Source organism: Lonchura striata, chromosome 4 (assembly GCF_050655825.1).
Source record: "Lonchura striata isolate lonStrDom1 chromosome 4, ASM5065582v1, whole genome shotgun sequence".
NCBI lineage: Eukaryota > Metazoa > Chordata > Aves > Passeriformes > Estrildidae > Lonchura > Lonchura striata.
The window spans coordinates 47,678,497-47,699,816 of NC_140706.1; the positions used below are offsets into that span (position 1 = coordinate 47,678,497).

Below are 21,320 nucleotides of genomic sequence, written 5' to 3' on the forward strand. Positions count from 1 at the left end.
CGGAACTAAAGGGAACAGAAGCTGTGTAACTTGTTCTCAAGCAGAACTGTCATCAACCTCAAGCCTTGGTGGTTCTTCAGCTGCAGGCTGTGATTGTACAGACATCACTTACCCGATACATCTCTCACTGGTTCCCAGTGCAAGTCATCATCTTTGTCCTTGATCCATCCACACAGTCCACTGTCAAAATCACAGCTGTGTACCAGCACACCTAGTAGAACAGAGCAGGAGGTCACAAAAAAAAAACCCACAGAAACTCTTCAGATTGATTTAGTTTTCAATTTCCCATGTAGCATACATTAGCAAGTAAGTATGAAAATTAAATGCAGAAGGAGCCCTAGGAAAAGAATCTACAAAAATACTAAAACAATAAAAAAGACCCTTGTATTATTAACAATTCATGCTATTTTTGTGGTGAATTTTTTAGGAAATAAAAGTGTAAGGTTCATCATATAGGCAAAGGGTTGGTTTTACATGGTTTTATAAAGCATAGTTTCAAAGAGGGGCATAAGATTTTGGAGTCCTGAAAAATGTATAAACCAACAAGAAATCTCAAAAAATCATAAACCCTAGGTCCTAAGTAGGAGACATGGTCATTACCTGGGTCATCGTTTGCTTCAAATTCATCAGCTGTAATCCCTCTTTCAATTTCAAGTATTTCAAACAGATTATTGCTCACTCCAGGCTGGCGTGGAACTGTGAAGAAAAATTAATGAGATAAAGAAGTAGGTCACTAATTTATCTCTAGCAAAAACCAGGAGAGCAGCTCTGGGCATTGTGCTTTTCCTGAAGATTTCAATACATTTAATTATATTCAACACAAAGACTCATAAACTTTATTCCTACATGATTTATGATTTGTGTTCTAACATTTACCTAAGCACTGTAAAAGGTGATTCCAAATTTCCTAAAGGCCCTTTGAATGAAAGCACCTTTTTAACCAAGGGGGAAAGCTTTAACCTTGAAGCACACTATTCCTCTCCAAATGCATTTTCAGAGATAGTGGTTTCTCAATAAAATAAAGCCACATGGAAGTCCTCACACAACCCTTCCACAGACATTTACAGGAGAACCTCAACAGTACTTGGAAGAGGCCCCACATGCACTCAACCTTTGAAATACAGCTGAAGATACATCCATCAATCTGCAAAGGATTAGAGCTCCCAAAACAATTATCAGGGTTGTACTGGGAGTTGAGAAGGAGGAGCTCTAGTGGAAGCTGGAATTCAACTGTAATTATATTTTTTTGCTTTCCTGCACAGCCTGTGCTTCAGCTGCTGTTCCCAGCTGGAGGAGAAGGAACAGCTCTCCGTGATTAAGAGGCCCAGAGGTTATTAGACATTCAACATTCGGGACAACCTGAAATTTATGAGCTCTTTGTGGGAGTGATGGCTGCCAAAGGCAGGTGCCTACAAAGACTCCCCCGTATCTCTGAAGATGCTGTGCCAGTTTGTGCAAGTTTCACACAGGTTTCTTGCCTGATGGACAGCTGTCAGCTAGAGATAAACAGATTGCACTGAATAGAGCTGTCTTGGAAAATTCCTCTTTCAGAGGCAGGTCTAATGCATAATTCATAACAGTAGTAATGTGTTTCAGACATGTCCTCAGATTTTATAGGCACCTCTGACATCTAAGGTATTTTTAAGTGTCTTATCTATTAAAAACTTGGCATGTTTTCCATTTGCAGTGCTAAAATAACTATTAATGTCTCTATAGAACAAGTGAGAACAAGAAGAATTAAGATAACTGAAAGGACTGTTGTTTTCAGAAAATCAAATCCAAGGTTAAGAAGGAACTTCTTTTACGCTAGGTCAACATGAAAATAGCAGTGCTACAAGAGCTCCTCTAAAGCCAAAAGATAGGAAATAACAAATGTTGAAATTAGGACAAAATAAGCAAATTCTAATGTATTTTTAAAGTACTATTCTAGGCTCGAGGTCTTGAATAAAAATTTTATACAACAAAAACAAATAGTTTAAAAGCTCAAAACCTGTAGTAAACCAGTGAACTCTTAAATATAATAGTCATTATTTGAATCATTGAGTCTCCCTTTATTTTGTTTTCTTTTTAATCCTTTGCAGATTTTTTGATTATGTCTATTTGCAGTCTAGGATATTAATGCTCAAAACAGCTGCAGATTTAAGGCTGACTTGGGTATTAGAGGACTGTTCATTTTTAAAGATTCCTTGACTGTAAATAGCATTTTTGTTGCTTCATTTCACCTGGGCTGTTTTGCTTACGTGATTAAAAACATTGAGCTTTAACATGAAAGAAACCTTACAAATGTGCACAGTCCACACAACCTAGGCCAATAATTGCCTTGCAGAACATGTATGCATAAATATTATATTCAGGCACATAAATCAATTGTTCACCCTGAATTATGTAGGTGGGGCAGTTGAACAAGCACACCTATGCTGCACACCCAGGGAGCACCACCTTGCCTTTCCTCACCTCAGACTGTGCCAAGGGAAGAAGATACTGTTTGTTTTCTATGCTGTGGAGAACAAGTCAGCTGCAGAACTGCTGAGCACAGCACAGCAAGGCTCAGACCACAGGTTCTAAATGAGCACTAAAGGAGGTTCTAAAAGAGCACTGTGGCAAAGAGCATGAAGGAAACTCTCTGCCATGCTTGGAGGCTTGTAGGATACTCAGGGGTCACAGTTTTAAGGTACATGTCCTGTGCACCCTCTTCCCAGTCTGTCACAGTCCATGTTTATGGAAAATACTGCAAAAAATATTAGAAACTTACCTTGTAAACTAGTTCAGTGTACTTCTTCAAGTACCACTTATAATGCACTGATGTTTTCTATAAACCTGACTTACATCTGTAGACACATACAAGAATTCTCCAAATTCAAGTTGGTATATCTGCCTATAATTAAAGCTCTGAAAAAATATTTTTTAAAAAAATATCACTGAGAGTCCTTTCTGAACACTTTTTTTACAAACTTCTAGAAGAATGTGTTGCACTGCTTTAGTAGAGTCACTTCAGTGCTTGGACCTAATTACAGGAATGTGCACTCAATTTGAAACAAGGGTTACCCTAAGAGATGCAGGACTCTAAATATGACCCACATGTACACTTCTTTTTGCCACAACAACCAATATGTTGAGTGGTGATCATGGGAGAAAGTACTTGGTACAATTATTTTCTGCAAGCTTCCCAAGCCCTTTCTGTGTACTTTATATAGCGTATCAGTGTGCTTTTCACTTAACTTCAATGGTTTGATAAAGCTTGTTAAATAGAAACTTGGCTTCTTTTACTTGGAGAATTTTATAAGCTCTGAGTGAGCCACTATACCCATACTACCTTATTCTCAAAGTTCATGATCTAACTTCTTCATAGACTCACAAATCTGGGGGGAAACATTAAATAACTGTGATTATTAAATATTAAATAAGAGCAATTTCTTTTGGGCATTTTTAACTTTTGGGAAAGCAATACTGCTTTTTTTATTTACTTGCTAGTTGCTGATATTGGGAGTATAAGAAAGTACATGTATATATATCAGCTTGTTTGCAATAAACTAATAATTGCTGGTTTGGCGTTACAAAACCAAAACATGGAGTGTGACTTCATGTTATTAGTAGTTGTTACTACTATTAATAATGCAGTTCTCTGGCTTACAGAAAAAACTGATTTTGCACTGTAATTACAATTCCACTCCACACAGTAATCATGACTAAGCTTACCATTCACTAAAAACAATAAGAAAAAAGGAAAAAGATTTTTTGACTGAATAGCTACTGAATAGCTGTTAAATCCCACTTGCAAAAATTCCTGCAAGTGATGAGATCTCACACACAACTAGTAGAAAGCAGCTAAAAGTAAGGGTAGTCTAGAGGTCAGACAGACTGAGAAAACAAGAATAAGTCCTGTTTTCCTCCAGGGAAGATATTGATATATGCTGGGCTAAAAAAAAAGAGGCAACAGAGAGGTACATGGCACTCTTTTGTTCAGACACCCACAGTGTCCAGGATATATTTCTTAAAATTCTACAGAATTCAAATTCTGCAGTAAGAGTTATTTTAGGAAGTGCTTCGATGGACTGTGCCACCCTCTCCAGCACTATTTACATATGAGGGGAGGCACAGGAGTGTCAGCATGCCACCACTCTGCAGTCCAGTCTTGCACTTCCTGGGCAGTTACAAGGCTCAATAAGTTTTACTGAAATCAAGCATCTTGGTATTTATCTTTGCAGAAGGTTTTCTGCAAAGTGACCTGCCTGCTTTTGTATGAACATCCATTCAGGAAGTGCAGAGTTCCAGCTGAGTTTCAGGGAAACACAGCTAAAACAAGGAGTGTATAGAAGCTTGCATATCAGATCCGGGGACAAAACTTGCTGGAAGATTGATTGAAGGTGGGACTTTTAAGACTTCTAGATTTCATGAGTAACCTCCAGAGTACCAACAGGAACAAAGCACCTATTGCAAATGCTTAAAAATAAAGACAAATACATTTTAAAAGGTGCCAGAACAGTGAAGACAAATGAAATACTGTCATAAAATAATGCTACTCTACTGATATCAAGCAATAACAAAACCCCTATTCTTTACTTTTATTATTTCCCTTTTTTCAACAGCTTCAAGGATCACAAAACCACACTTACTGCACTAAGGACTTTGCAGTCACTGAAAGGGAGAAAGGAAAGAATCCAGTTTTAATCCAATCTTTACATTTTTAATACCTGTTGTGAGAAACATTTCCTAACTCCAATCTTTTTGTCTCCACTAACGGCTAAGAAGGAAAACTGCTGAACTGTCTTTTAATACAGATAAGGAGGTTTGCTCTTGCTATGCTGATATCTAGTATTATACTTTAAGTTTATGCTTTTAGTGCTTATCATCCAGATCCCAATGGTAGCAGAAATTCACAGTCTTATTGAGAAGTTTGTTCTATTTGTTAGAGACTTATAACTAGAAAAGATTTCTCTGTACTTCACTGCAGTTTGTATCAGCCCTGAAATAGTTAAATATTAAGCTATCACTGCATTCCTCTCTCATTGCCATTCCCCCCATATCCATATCAGGAGAAGATTATCCTTGGTGCCAGATTCCACTGTCTGCATCTGACTAAGAGGTTCAAAGGCCAAGTGTAGGAATTCCATGTTAAAAAATACAAATTTTTTTGTTCTCTAAAACAGCAGCTCCCCAAAGTCACTGAAGGCTTTTTTAGAAAAGGAGTAAAGCACCTAAAGAAAAGCAATAACCCAATACCTTGCAAAAATTGCAAAGGCATTTAAATAACATTATCAGCATTTTCATCATTTGTGCTCTTTGTCACTGTTGAACAGAGTAATTTGTGTGATCCTCAGCTCATTTCAAGTTGAGCAGCATATTCAAGAGAGCTCTGAAGTGAAATCCTAGGTCAAGCTGACCCAGTGTGTGAAACAGAAGGTCAAATAACAACAAAGGGAGAAAATCAGGAGCAAGGAGCTACCAAGGAAAAGGTTAACTAAGAAAAAACTAGAATTTGAGAGATGCTTGCAGAAAAAAAAAGTCCGGTTGACCCAAGCATGTTTCCTCTCCTGATTTGGAGCAATCCTAAGCACCAGGATTGGCAGGATTTGGTCTAGGACATCTGTGCAGCAGCCAATGGCCCCTTTGCCATGGGGTACTTGCCAGAAGTACCACCTATTTGATGGCAGAGCAAAGCAGGGCTGCTTCCTCCCTAAGGCTGCAGAGCCCCATGGGAGAAAAAGGAAGGGACATGTTCATGCATCCCAAGACAACGTAGCTGAAAACACAGCTTTGAGGTCTTTAGCAGATGTTAATGGCTGGGAGCACAAAACTGCCAGTGGCTGCTGGGTACAGTGCTCTCTATGCTGGGTTTTGCCCATCCCTGTGTGATAAAACACTACCTTTTGTGACTCTTTGGAATACAAAACCCTTGGAGACACGGGAGGAAGCAAACACCTAAGAAGACACAAATTATTTTGAAGATTTATAAAACTGAGGTTAAATCCTAGTTCATGACCTATGTGGATCTAACATTGATTTTCTCCTCTGTTTTCCAAGAAAATAAGAATTACAAGACTACTAATTGCTGCCTGTATTCTCTAGTGAGAAACAAAGAGATGCAGAAAGAGCAAGGCTTTTTCTTCTCTTTCCAGGAAAGCATATGGGGATCACAGTGCAAATCAATTTTTGCTAACTGGCTTCTTTGCTGCCTCAACTGGAGAAGCAGTTGATTTGAGGAAATGAACCTAAAGAAGCTCAGTATATGCAAAACAAAATTAGCTCATATCCACAACCCAGGAATATTACCAAGATGTCTGATGTAGGTGAGACTACAATAGAAACAGCTTTAAAGAAGCTGAAGGAAATAGTTCAAAACTCTGCTTCCCTGAAGAAATGTAGAGGCAAGTGAAAAATCTATTAATGTTTTTGGAGGTGGGGAGGGCTTGGTACATCCAGCTAGCAGCTAAGAAGCAGTTGAAGGTTAGCTAAATGTTACTAGTTATTCCAGTTTGAAATCCTGTACTGCCTGAACACCATGGTTGTTACCACTGTGTCTGGCTGTGAGGAATGATTTTGGAGAGGCACTGGCTTACACCCGGTGGGAGCGCTGTCATCCTGAGCTCACAGTGCCTCACACTGAGCAGCTGCAGCCCAACAGAGCCAGGCACTGCTCTTCCACACACCAGGGGCAGGGCTGGCCAGCACGAACCTGAACTCAATCCTCCCTGCACACATCTGTCAGTGAAAGGTGTTTCAGGTAACACATCTCACCTCACATTTACCATGGGCCAAGAGCACTCAAGCAACCAGGCCAGCAGCCCAGCTAATGCTCAGGAATGCAGCACCTGGCATAATGCTCCCATGCTGCTGAACCCTGGTGTGATGGCATCTGGGGATGTTTAAGTATCTCTGTGTTATCCTTACAAGTGTGGTACTGAGAGGCAGACCCAGGCTCTGCACATCCCACTGTATTAAGGTATGTGGGCTATAACTTTTCTACCTGCTTTTCTAAATATCCGACATGAGGAATTAACTTCTGCTCTTCCCCACAAACCTCTGCAGTAACAGGATTCAAAAGGTGAAGAAACACCTTACTCTACAAGCAATGCTTTCTTTGAGAAAGTCTCACGTTCTTCTGAAATTGAACTGTTTTGCACTAAACTGTAGGTTTCAAATCCTTAACAAATGCTTTTGCTCCCAACATAAATGCTTCTAGACAGAGAAAAAGTAGGAGAGAACTCCAGTGACCACTACCTAGATGAGACTTTCAGTGTCCAGAAGAGAAAAGAGAGAAAAACAGAGCAGAATGCAGAGTGGAGATAAAAAGATAAGAGAGAGGAGAAAAAAAGACACCAGCCTCATTGAAGATCACCATACTAGAATCATCTGGAGCACAAGTGGAATATGCTTTCAGTCACACATATGTGTATCAAATATGTGTCTTGCAGTGAATTAAAAAAATTACATGGTATTGAAGATAGACATCTGCTGACTTGATCTGATGACTCTCTGTCCCTGTATTACCTGCTGAGGCCAGGAACAGCTGGTGCTTGACTCGTTTCAGTCCTGCTGTGCTGTGCACTGTAGCCTTTGAAGCTATGTATGTATATCACAAACCTCAGAGTGTGGCAGCTGACCTAAACCAACAGTTGATAAACACTGCAAAGGTCCTGTGTTTGCTGTATGTACCATAATGTAAGCTGCAGTCAGACCAAGCCAAACTTCAAAGGCTTTCACTTTCCTATTTTCCAAACTCCTATATCTGAAACACATGTATTGAAAACATTAGCTTCCAAATCTCTCTAGGGACAATACAGAAAGATTAATTGTAAATAATAAGCTTTACACAGAGAATTGTTATGACTTCATCAAAATGGCTGAAAACTACCCCTCTGCTTTAGTATTCCAGAGAACACTTGCAACAGGCCACCTGGGAAGCATAATCCTGGATTCTACAATAATTTCCACAAAACTATATTTTTAACTAATTGGGTCCCATTAGATTAAGCTTCATAAATCTTTATAATATTTCCTTTTAGAATTTCACTTAAACATATCTCCATATTTTAAACTGAATATGAAGCCAAATGTACACTCTGCTAAGCAGTACCAGGATCTGTCTTCTAACTTTTGTCAGCTTCACTCTCCATTTTCTGTCTACAGCAGATAAAATGTTCCAGGGAAAACTATTTGACAAGGAACTAAATATTTTACTGAGTAATGACCTAGAACAACAAAGCCCAAAAAATGATTACACAGATGCCAAAGCAACCAGAAAAAAACTCCCACATTGCTTGTACACCTGCTCTGAGACAGCAAACTCTTCCTCCTACTGCATTGCTTCAGCAGCTTTATTGTACAACAAGCTGGAGAGCTGATCCAACACACTCTCTCCGTCTCTAAAATTAGCTGCAGAACTAAAGATGAAATCGTGTGTTGAGTATTTCTTGGCAGATATGCACAGCTCTGTAAGTGCCAGTAATGTCTCCTGTGGTATGCACTAAAGCTGGCACAGTGGTGCTGTAGACTTCAGAGAAGCTCCTAAAGTTACATGTGTTCATGCTATGAGAATCTTTACTATCTTCAGCTTTTCATGCATCCCTTTCCACAGACACAGTCCAGAAAATTACCCTCTATGCTATTTTTATGCATTATTCCCATTGTTTAGTCATTAACATCTGAGACTATTTGAACCCATACAAAAGAGGTCACATAGAACTCTTTAGATAATCAGACACGATCCCATCTCTTTACTATTCTTAAAGCTATGGAAATACTTTTTTTAGGAGAGATTCTCAACTCTCTGAATTTAAAGCCATTGACTACTTTATGAGTTACGTTGTACTTCGATACTTTTCAATCAAATGTCTTTAATTTCCTTAAAACCTTCACCTGAGAGCATAATTAAGTACTTCACCAGGACAATATACTCAATAATTTCAGGAGGAAAAAATAAACACTTTTTTGATTAATTGATTCAGAAATTCCGTCTCAAACTTTTGTTAGGTAATAAAATCAACTACTTGTGCAGCTTTACCATACAACCATTTTCAGTTTCATTTCTCTGTTCTCAGTGGTATAGTGTTCCAAAAATCCCAAACAGTATAGTGCGTGCTTTCATCTACAGCTTTGATAAACAAAGGCCTATGGAAAATTACTTACTGAACACATCTCCTCGGGGTTTCTGAGGATCTGGCTGGATCCTGTTGTCATCTATAACTCCTTGGGAAGATGTAGTTTCAATGGGAACATGTGAAGGCTCTTCAGTTGTTACCAGAGGAGTTCTTTGTGGTGCTAGTGTAGGTCTTACTGTTGTAGGCTGAGGTGTTGTTGGAGGCGGAGGCTTCACCACTGGTGTCGTGACCGGCCTTGTTGTCACTGGCACGTATCTCGTGGTTGGCTTGGGTGTCAGTCGAGTTGTCCTGGGTGCAAGTTGAGTTGGCCCAGGTGTCGGACGAGCTGTCAGCCCAGGTGTCGGATGAGCTGTCGGCCTGGTCACTGGCCTTTCTGTAACAAAAGCAGGTACATGCAGTGGTCTGAGGAGTTGTGTCTTCAGCATCAACAATCCTACTCATTCTACTCACTGCCTCCCTCAGGGAGAGTGCCTTGAATATGTGATATGGTCCACGTGGTTCAATCAGAACAATAGGAATAACTGCAAAGAGAATCAAAATGGGACCCAAGTGGATGTCTCAGCCTCTCACTCCAGAAATGTAACAGTCTATTTCATTATGACACAGAGACACTTGGATGAAATACTTCTTCTTCTGAAGGTTTCCATTAGTTAGAAACATACTTTAGCATCAGCACTGCTCAATTATCACATCCCTTTATGTCATACTTGGCACTGCAGCAATTTAGAGATAATTTAGAATGACTGAAGGTCAAGACACTTCCATCCCACCTCCTCTCAAGCATCAAGTCTCTTTCAAAGTTGGCAAAACTTACAAAAAAGCATGGTGGTTTAAAAGCATGGGGAGGAAGCCATTGGTTAAGCAGCTCTCTAAACTGGACATGTTCATAACCAGGAGTGGAAGCAAGTTTAAGAAGATCTTGATGTTACAACCATTTTGATCACAAATGGCTAGATACCTTTGGATTAAGAAAGTTCTTGCAGACCTTTCCTTCTAAGCATTTCCCCCTGTCAACAAGCAGTAATCATTCTAGAGATTCAACCAAGCCAGCCTTCATTTAGATCCTTCGCTTTGCTAAACACCAGGAAACTGAGACATTTTTCAGCCTTCACAAAAATGAGGTGCTGGACCGTGCAGCACTTTCACCCCAGTGACAGTGCCCACAGTATGATCTCCTCCAATGGTTCAGAAAGGACAACAAATTTTAACTTAGTCTCACAAGGAGAGTTCCTGAAGACATGAAGCACAAGAATATGTTTTGTTGTTTTCTATTGCTTAATAAGCCTTTTATATCTCACTGGAGATACTGAAAGGCTCAGTAAGAACTCTAGTCACATATTTTGTGTACAAGTGTTTCAAGTATAGCACACAATTAACATGAAAAACTACTATTTATTAAACAGTGAATTGTTTGATGATAGCAGGTAAAAAATGTTTTCCCTCTGGCCACTTGTTTATTACTATCCCTTTGAATACCCTGTAGTTTTGACATTTATAGTATATTAAAATATAAAACACCCCTTAGGACTATGTCCCAGTAACACACATGAAATGTGCCCACATATACTTACAAGCACTAAGGATGTGATAGAACACCTTTTACTATGACAGCTGCAGCTGAAGGGGAAAAATGGTGCTGCTCTTTAAAGAGATCAGTGAGTCACCAAAGACCAGATCCCAAAGAGGAATGCAGGATCAAAAAGATCCAGCAGATGTCACAGAGCTGCTTACTCCTGTGGGACATCAAATATGGGAGAGCCCCAACACCTTCTGTACCAAGGGGGTAGCTGTTTCTCCCAAGAAATAGGTGGCCAAGGGAATTTTCCAACACCAAATCCTTCCAGAGAAATCCTCCCTCCTGGCACTTCTCACACCTGGGAAGCAGCAGGGAGTGGATGGGGTGAGCTGATGAAACAGGCCAGGTGTGGAGTGTACATAACAACAGGGTATGAGTAATGTGCACTGTTTGATCAGACCTACCCTGCTTACTCAGTTGCTCTCATCCTGAAGCAATCTCTAAAATCAAGCTGCAAATAGGGAGAGGTGAATTTCTTTCTAATTATGAAAATGTCTCAGGGAAAGATATTTTTACCAAGGCATGCTAAGACCTAGAAAACTCCAACTACACTCCCCAGTCCCTTATTTAGTATTAAAAATAGTTAAGAGAAACTGAGCCTGACAGAGCTGTACCTTAAAGTTTACAAAATGGGACACATAAACTTCAGAATCTCTATTATAAAAGGAGCATTACATACGTATGCAGTTTGTTCCATTGTCTCTGTACCCTTCTTTACATTTGCATTTGTAGGATCCTGGAGTGTTGTAGCAATGTGAAAAACTACCACACTGGTGGTGGCCAAGGGAACATTCATCTATATCTGCAACAGAAAATTTACATTAAAAAGTAATTTGCTTCACAGAAACCTGACTTTCTGCTTATCCCTGCAAAAAACCCCAAACATTAATACAATTTTGATTATTAAAAAAAAAAAACAACAATTTTTGCCAGGGGGAAAAAGAAAATAGACAGTCACAAATCAATATGGTAATGCAAACATTAAGGAAAATAGGGACTATTGGGCAACTTTGGTATTTATCAGCTTTTATCTTAGTATTAGCTTCAGACATGCCATAGGTATTCGCAGCTGGGATCATTAATCACAATTTTAACAACCGCTTCTTACAGGTGACAGAATAAAAATAAAACAAACTGAGTGTAGTAATATGCATGTTCTTAATCACATAGATACTAAATTGGTTTTTCTTCATAAAATTCTTCCTATATAGTACATCTGTATAGATGTTTCTACATCAAGTAGAAACAGTTCCAGCAGTTTCATATGGAAACATTTCATATGCCATATCCACATTTATTGTCAGTGATGCAAGCAACAATCTCCAAATTCCAGCTCTCTGAATACAGATTTCTCTGAAAAAAATATTTAAGCAAACATAAAGCAATGCCTCATTATCGCCACATGATCTTTTTTTTTTTAGTGAAAGAATCATAACCAGTTGAGACCCTGTCAAACTAATGCAGAGTGACCTGGGAATATCTTTGTTGAAGGGCATACACCAGCTGCATTCCAGTTTCATGTCCAGACAAAAACAGGTTATTTCCCAACTCCTGCCTCTTCCCCACCTGTCAGCAGGGAAAGTAAAGTTGGGCAGTCTGGGCTGGGAGGAGGCAGGGTGTGCACATATTCTTATCTTGGATCTTGGGACATGCTATGGAGCACACCAGTGTTACAGCTCAGACACAGACTAAGCTCATATTCTGCTCCAAGCCTACAACTGCCAGTGACAGTGAACCCTGAGAAAAAAAAAGGCTTTGGAAAGGAATTCCTGCAGTCATCAGCTCTGCTCTCCCCACTAGCTCCCACATAAGAACCAGTTACAAGAATGTAGGCCAAATACATGCCTTCTCTTTCACAGCCTATTCCTATAATTGACCCTTTCTTAAAATACTGACGCAGTGTAAAACAACCTGCTTCAACATTTCAGTCATAATAAATAAATATTACTCTTTGAGCCATTAATTTAATTTTCAAATACACAGCTCTATTACATGCATGTGAGAAATAGTTTGTTATTACCATGGCATTGGTATTTGCCTCCAATGTACATCAGATCAAAGCCTTTATGACACCTGCAAATATAGCTCCCGAAGGTATTGACACAGTGCCTAAATCGTGGGCAGAGAACCCTTCCAGTAGCACATTCATCAATATCTGTGGAAACAAAGGAACTGTATTATTCTTAATAACAGTTAAAATATAATGTATGCATTGTATCTTCAATGGTTTCACATAATGGAAAGCTAAAGAATAGTCAAAGTATTTTTCATAAGAGCCCTTGGTCAGTCAGCAGTAATTCCTGAGCACTTCTGGCTGTACCCTCCAGCTCAGCTCTGGGTCACAGGCAGATGCCCAGGGAGCAGCTGATGCTCACCCACTGCTGCTCTCCCTGCCTGGGAAGCTCTCAGATGAGGTCAGGCTGACACAAAAAAGCTGCTCGCGCTGCCACTCACTCTGCAGCCCTTGGACACCGGAGCTGAGGCTGCTGAGAGCTCAAACACTAATTCTCCACTGAGGTAGAGACCTGCCATGCACGGCTGCTTCTGACGCACGCAGCTCCTCCTGTTTGCTGGTTATCTACAGGGCACAGTTCAAGCCTTTGCTCTGCAGCTCTATCAGGCTCTTGATCTATGGGAAAGCAAGATTTTGCTCTCCATGCCGTTCTTTTCCCAAAAGGAGCCCTTCAGCTGCCGATGTCAAGAGTGCAAAACAAAGCCAAGTGATTGATGCTCTTGTGAAAGAGGCCTGAACAAGGCAGCTCCTCTTCCACCACACAGAAAAAATGTTACCACAAAGCTGCTGGTTAGTTAGGGCAGCTACCTGAGGTGGGGAAGATGGAACTTCAGCTTCTCTCCAAGCTGCGCTCCCACGGCCAAAAGAAGTGACTTAAAGCCACGATTTGCCTGCCAGATGGGTTGTCCCAGTAGCTCCCGCTGGCACTGTCCCACTCTGCATGAAGAATTACTGAGGACAGCAGGGATTCAGCCCCTGAGCTCCCACACCCCTGGCCCTCCTGGCTGCTCTCTCTCCATCAGGAGCATTGCTGGAATGCTGCAGTAAAGGCCTCAATGAGAAAGAAAACAAGGCCAATACTGGGCACGTCTCCACATGCCTGAATCTTCCTATAAATCTGTCTCTTGATTTGAATTTACTGTTAACATTATAGGTTTTGAATATGCTACTAAGTTTTACAAACTCTACCATGCTTTTTATTATAATTTAATCAACAAGTCACAATTTTCAACAACAATTTTCTACCCTTTATTAAAATGTTATTTCAAGGCTGCAAGTTTTAGATGCTTGATTACTAAGAGTTCTGCTCTTTGTTGGTTTTGGTTGAGTTTTTTAATCTTTAAATCACAGCTTCAAGAAATAGTTCAGTAAAAACAAGATTAGCCACTGAATATACTTTATCATGGCATGGATTATGATCTTTAAAGACTTAATGTAGCATGACCTGTTTTTTCCTCTGCACATATTCATATTTATTCACATAAGGCAAAAATTATGTTAAATCATGGCAACTGTGTATGCAGTTATGTGTCCTAGAGATATAGGACAGAACTGTTAATCAGTACAATGTTCAAAACTGATGCAAAAATATGGAAAAATATAACAGCCTTCCATCTGCATATAATGAGAGGTGCATGGATGAGCATTGCTGAGGGGAAATCCACTTTTTGATCAGTAACCAAAAGATGATATGCCAGTGCTTGTGATCAGTTTCTTGCACCTCTCAAACAGTACAGTGACTGTGGCTTCCTCCAAGTCAATCCATGCCTGAACCAAAAGGTGTAGAGCTGTTTCCTTTTGCCTGCTGCAACATGCTGTGGTTCATACCTGCTTCCTATCAAAAGCAGGGCATGGAGGGGGGATTTGGAGCTCACCTCAGCATCAGGGAGCTGCTCCAAAGGCACAGGAGGCAGTGTGATGGTCAGTGTCCACCAGAGAAGAATTGCTTCTCTCTCTTGTTGCAAGTATGATCAGATTACCAACTCAAGCACAAAATAACTTGAGACTATTTTAAAAATAGCATGGTTTTTAAGTTTACAAGGCTGCATCTTCAATTTTTTAAACACGCACACAAAAAGGAAATAATTTTATTGTGAAAAATCATTATTTTCAGCCCTCAAATAATTTCAGGACATTTGAAGATGAAATGTGTATATGGCTCATTTCATTAAATTAAAATCCCAATCCAAAAACCTGGCAAGGCCAATTGATTTATTGATTCAAGAGTCATTAATCAATTAATTAGCTGTTTAATCCACATTTTCACTGAATATTTTGCTGAATTATTTTTCACTTTGTTGTAATTTAGTTTATACAATTTACCTTTATAGCCAAATTGGTGGCTCTTTACTGATTGTCTGAAAGGAACATTTTAAACAAAGGAATGATCAGCAAGTGTTAAACTAAGAATAGAATAATGCCCAGAGGAATTTCCACCTGTGCTAAAAATAGGCATTGCATTCCCAGCTGTCTTTCAAATGTTCCTTGAACAAGGATTTCATGAGCTGTAGGCAATGTACACTTCCATTTTCTTACCACCACCTACACTTCTATTTGCACTGCAGCATTATCCAGACCTTTGTTGGAGCCAACAATTTCCCCAACAGTGACAAGCTTGTATAAACATGAGCAAAAAGCATAGCCTTAATCCCAAGCAGCTTCAACAATTTGAGGTATTTACTGCAACTTGAACCTGATAGAGAAGTAACACAGAAAGGGTGCATGTCATAATCACTTCTTACCAAAAAAGGGGAGAACATTATGTTACGATGCAGGAAGAACAGACATCTCTTGTTGTAACTATTTTCTCTGTATTGTACAAGGCTGCTCTGAAATTCTTGTGGAAATTTTAGAAATAGGTTATGAAGTCATTCTAAATTATGCATACCCAAGTAAAATGTGGGTACACAGTTCTTTGCCTTTCTGGGGAAAAAAAAAAAAACATGTTTTTTTTTGGAAACTGCATTGAAGAACTCAAAGAGCTTCAAAGTATGAAACTTTCCTGAATAGAAAAATACACACTAGGAGAATATGGCAAACATTTTTTCTAGCAAATTTCTCTACATGGTGCACCTTTCTTGAGTTTGTACTTATAATCATTCAGCTCACTATGGCATGTATGGCATAAGTATCTTCCGAAGATCTCTCAGCCATAATATCCACAATGGGATTTATCACAACTTAATCCCTTCAGTATGCAACAAGGGTAGGTTTTTTCCTCCTATTCTTTCCAATTTTTCCCATACACAGATGTGCCAATCATGCACTTCAGAAAGCCTCTGACTTGGTGCGGAGCCTGCTCTTCTCATCAGAAGATCTGGAGTATGTCCCTTTCTCTGCCAAGAAATTTTTGGTCAGCATGGGTCAGGTACTTGGAGAACCACCTATCCTGTGGAAAGCCAAGATACCCAAAGGGATGATTAGGACATCCCCATGTTCTTACATTCCTTCAGTGTTACTGGTTATGGAATTGTAGCACTTCATAGACTATAAATAATGAAATCACTGGAGCATCATATCCCACTTAGGATGTATAGTTAATGACTGATGAAATCACATGTCACACTGTTCTTCAGACCATAGTAGAGTCTGATTAACCATAAGCACCTTTTCCATGTTCACAAGCATGGGAACAAAACATTTCACTTTTATATGCTCTAAGTTCCTGTGTTTATTTTAACCTGGAGTTTTGACAGTATGGAATAAAGCACATTGAATCCCACTAATACTGGGAACATGCACAGACCTTCACCTTGCCCCACTATCATATCAATGATTTTTACAAATTATCCCTCTACCCACTGAGCTAGGCACCACCTTGTTGGGTAAGAGGGAAAGGTGATCTCCTCATTCCTTTTTTTATGCAGGCAGGTATTTTGAAGTTAGCAATAGTCTAAAATGACCAAGTAGCAGGAGTGGCAAGGGCCAAGGACTTGGATACTAAGGAGTCTGTATGGGCTTTAGGCAGACAATGAAACTTAGAGGACTGAAAACATTGGCGATCTCTGACATGAGGGCACCTGAGCAACAGCCCTATTACTATTCTCATTATTAACAGCTTTAAACAGCCTGTTCTATGCATTCTATGTACCTCTGATAAACTCTCTTGAACTGCATTCTGTGCAAGGATAAAAGCATTCTGGAGAAAAAAAAAAAATTTAAATCTACATTTGATCACCTACCTACACAAGTCCTGCCATCAGGCCCAAGCTGCAGCCCTGGAGAAGGACAGCGGCAGCGCACCTCCCCTTTCAGCACGTCACAGCCATACTGACAGTTTGCCATCAGGCAAGAAAGGGCATCTGGAGAAAAAATAATTGAACACATTTAGATAAAGATCACGTATTTATGACAAAAGTGGGGAAATGCTTGTATCCTTCAAAGAGGAAAAATATCTGCTAGTAAAATTTTTCTTTCCACAAACTACTTCTCTAAGAAAATAATAAAAAAAAAAGTACCACAATTGTAGTAAGTTGTATTATTGAATGCAGTCCCCAGAATATAAAGCCTAATATGTACTACAGACTCTCCTGGACAGTTACTGCCATTTTAAAAATGGGGTATCTCTAACTGAAGGTATTTAGTCTCCCCTTCCCTCTGTCCAGATATTCAAAGTAACTGTTTTTATGGGAGCAAGTAAGAACCTGACCCCCAGAGAGATGACAGTACAATTTTTATACCAGTCCAACAACCAACATCTGCAGCATTAAAGATTTTACATTCATAAGGCCATAAGGCAGCAGAAATGCAGGTGCCTTGCTGCAATGAAAACTCCAAGCACTTGTCCTCAAAGGCCAATTAGCAGTGATTTACAGCACTGAAGAATGCTTTGGGGGAAACTTTCAATAAAACTAATAAAATCAAAACAATTGCTCCTGGCTTTTCAGCCTAATTTAACTAGGAAAAACGTAGCTCATCTTGTGCAGCTACCTAATTTCCAACAAGATTAATCTTTTACTTGAGGACTCATTTTCATTTCATAGAAGTTTTCCGGGGAAACTCGAGCAGGGATTTTGAGGAGCTGGGAAAGAGCAAGCCCCAAGGCTGGCCGTACTTGAGCACGTTCCGTCTGGCATTAGCATGTAGCCGTTCAGGCAGTAGCACTTGTAGCTGCCGTAGGTGTTCATACACCGGTGCTTGCACGGCCGCGGCTTTAGTCCACACTCATTCAGATCTGAAATGAAGGGCACAAGGGCAGAGGGTGGGAGAAGAAAACACACACGGCATGCGTGGCAAAACTGCCAGTTCAAGCTGCTGGAGAAGGAAGGAAAAATACGGCAATTTGCTTTTTATATGCAGCTGATAGCAAGCGTCCAAAACATCCTGCATGAAGCGCTGTTCATCCCTCCATCCAAGCAGCTTATTTGGCTTGGTTTCATAAGTGTCTTTTCAAAAATGACAATATTAGTATTAGATGAAGTGCCAGCTGCTTCATTAGGCAACACACAAGCACAGGCCACCCACGTCTTGCCACTATTCACATGATGCCATGTCCAGGACCAGGAAGCACTCGGAAGAAGAAGGAGGAGAGAGAAAGCAAACATCACTCTGCAATCACTATCATGATTCTGATAGCAATTCAGTGATTCACTATCATGCTTCAAAATTAGTGGCAGAGGAAGGTAGGAAAGCTGATGGCAACTTACTTCAAATAATCTCACAAAGAAAATTTAATCCTTATCATTTAGAAAATACTAAATGAAAGCATCTGACATCAGTTATATTTGTCAAGGACCATCCATGAGGGCTAGATTTTCAGACTTACAATTTAATAGAGAATTCATGGCTTGAACTGAAAATATTCAGCCTACAGTTTCCATATTAATAGACAGAACTTCAAACAACAAGATGATTTCCTTCAGAATTCTCTTCCAAGAATATGTGTTGATTTGTTTGAGTAAGCCAGAATAATTTGTCACTTATTATTGTTGGTAGTTATTTGCATAGTAATGAAAAAAGATGAGAACAAAGATGAAAATAATAAATCAATTCACAAATCCAGCCAGAGAGGACCTAAGAAAATGAGTTATCAACCATCATCTGTAATATTGCACCATGCTGTCTGGTGGTCTTTTGCAGACAGACAATTGCTATTTTTCCAGAAGTTTTCAAAGAGCCATCACCCAATACTAAGCACCATCATATCAAGTGTCACTCAATCCATGTAGCAGAAAGGTAAGGCTTGAAGTTCCCATCATGTCATAGATACACACACAGTAGCCACTTCATAAAATGCCAGCTGAGGAGGTGACAGATGCCTCCTGTGGAATAGAGGCAAAGGCTCAGGGTTAAGATGCTGAACCAATAAGATAAACCCACCTCTGGTTACAATGAAGGCAATAATTAATTGATTGCTTTTCAGAAGTAAACCAGAAAACTTTACTGGGTCTATATAGTAAATGGAATGAGGAAAGTTACATACACTGTCAGGATGAAGTTAGAGAAAACATTGATTCTAGACAACTACACCTGGAATTTTACAAGTTCTTAATGTTTGGATTTTAAATTTGTCCTGAAACACTGTAATCCATTGGTTTGTGAGAGTAGCATTCTTCACCTTACTCTTTTCAGGCAAAATATTTTTAAATGGCATTCTAAAACTGAGAAATGTATTCCCTTTAATTTGACTGGTAAAATGTGGAGCCATCAAGAGAAAAATACATGTATCACACTGCAAATCACTGATGTAATCCAAACTCAGCTGCAAGGATCTTGCCTGTTTTGTCACTGCTGTTCCTGAGAGCTCCTAACAGTGTTTACATGAATCATTAAACTTTCTGTCTTCTGACCTACTTTCTTTCCATCTTCATGGGGTCAAGGAATAATGAGCATCATGCAAACATGACCCTCCCCAAGAGCCCTCCCCTTAGTTCATTTTCCAAGGTCTTAAGAAGAACAGCATGTTTAAGGACAAGAATACTTCCTACTCCCCTCTTGTGCAAGAGGGAAGTGGGTAAGATTTCCACCCACTAAGGCTGGACAAGATGTTTCCAGGAAACCTTCTCCTCAAGTGGGGAGGAAGACTAGGTGAGACTAAGAAGGACTTCAGTGAGGAAAGATAGCCAAAATAAGGGCTGGAGCTGTGCATGATAAAGAAGGAGTGATGACATGACCACCTCTGCAGTCTTCCTGAGGACCATGTGCTGCAGAGATAGCACCCCTTCTACAGCTCTCACTCTTTGGGAGTTGGGAAAAGTTTCCTGTCAGGAGAGTATACTTCTCACAGCAGGCACCAATGCCACACTCACAGGAAAATACCTGCTGGGCTTGAGAGAAACAGCTGTAGAAGAAAGAACATTTTGTCCTGTGAAAGCAGGGTCTTCTTCTAGGAGTTGTGACTACCAAGTATACTCCTAGGCCAAATGGAAATGCAGTAGATTATTATGCTAGAGGGCAAGGACAAGTTTTCACTGTGGAAACCTTTGTGTGAAGAAAGCTTTACATAAAAATCTCCAATAATAAGCAAATGAAAGCTCATGTTTTGAAAGGCAAATTTCTCTTGGCAGCACAAAAAAAAATCTTTTTCTGTAAAGCATACCACAAGTTGGCAGTTCCTGACAGACATTATAGTTGCAATAAATATTTTATTACACGTGCAATGTGTCTGTTAAAAAAGTCATTGTTACATCAAAAAACTCTGTTAGCATTTGACCGCAATTCAAAAATACATCCCCAAGGAACCCATAGTATTAAATATACTGAAGTTCACTGACAACCATCATTTTGAAGTAAGAGGAAAAAAGTTCTCTTAGTCTAAAATATCTGTATTCTTCCTATTTTCTACAAAAATAATCACTTTAAAAAATAAAGGCATAACAGAGATAAGTATAAAATACTTAAATAGAAGTAGGGACAGAGTAAGGAAAAGTAACACTGAAATTAAATTGACAGGGCAGGATTTTAACAGTACCTTCTGTTAAGTTCTAGTGTTTAAATTCTACTGCATTTCAGCTTCTAAGTTTAGATACACCTGACAACTAAAAAACTGTCATGCACTTACTTCCAGAGTTATGTCCACAGACTCAAAGTTGAAAATAATAATTTACAACTGTTCTATAGTATAGTAAATATACTATATTAATACTGCAGAGTATAGATTACATTATGAGCATTAAAATACTAGATCCTTTTAGAGGATTCTGAATTCTACACCACCACTTCATACAAAGTATTCTTAGTACAGAAATAAAAGTTCTGGTACTGATAAATAGACACCTAATAGTAACATACTTAGAGAATAGTATAAAGTGCAACAATATTGAAAAGTTTAACAAATCCCTTTAATTTCTTTGTGGGAATGCTCACTCATTGTCCTGCATTTGAGAATTTCACTTTTCAATCTTTAACTTACCACGTTGCCTACAATTTCACAGCCAATGCAAAACTAACATTCTTGATTTAAAAGTAACACAAGGCAGTAGAGCACATAAAAGCAGACTGACTGTTTTAGCCACTATGGGAAGCAGGTTTATAGCAAACAAGCTGCTGAGCACAAGTATTTTATATATAAAGGAATTAAATTAAATGTGAGTGCAAGGGAAGGACAGAGCATTATGCTGGCAAACTTGGATGTGACTCCTTTGACTGCTGCACTGCACCACACATGGTCTTGGACCAACTTCAGTGCACACCC

The 21,320-nt window shown here is 39.4% G+C and overlaps 1 protein-coding gene across 6 annotated transcripts in view; it reads right to left on the minus strand.

The window, feature by feature from the left end:
• Positions 1–21,320, minus strand: part of NPNT (nephronectin) — a 48,716-nt gene that overhangs the window by 6,912 nt on the left and 20,484 nt on the right. For 2 of the 6 annotated variants that reach the window (XM_021525510.4, XM_021525512.4), the window contains 7 exons: positions 17,742–17,861; positions 16,870–16,989; positions 12,695–12,829; positions 11,354–11,476; positions 9,127–9,471; positions 601–696; positions 113–211 (listed from right to left, as the gene is read on the minus strand). In XM_021525510.4, coding sequence (XP_021381185.3) covers positions 113–211; positions 601–696; positions 9,127–9,471; positions 11,354–11,476; positions 12,695–12,829; positions 16,870–16,989; positions 17,742–17,861 — 1,038 coding nt within the window. The remainder of the gene's footprint in view (positions 1–112; positions 212–600; positions 697–9,126; positions 9,472–11,353; positions 11,477–12,694; positions 12,830–16,869; positions 16,990–17,741; positions 17,862–21,320) is intronic. The other 4 variants (XM_021525513.4, XM_085578115.1, XM_085578114.1 and 1 more) reach the window with 3 other exon arrangements.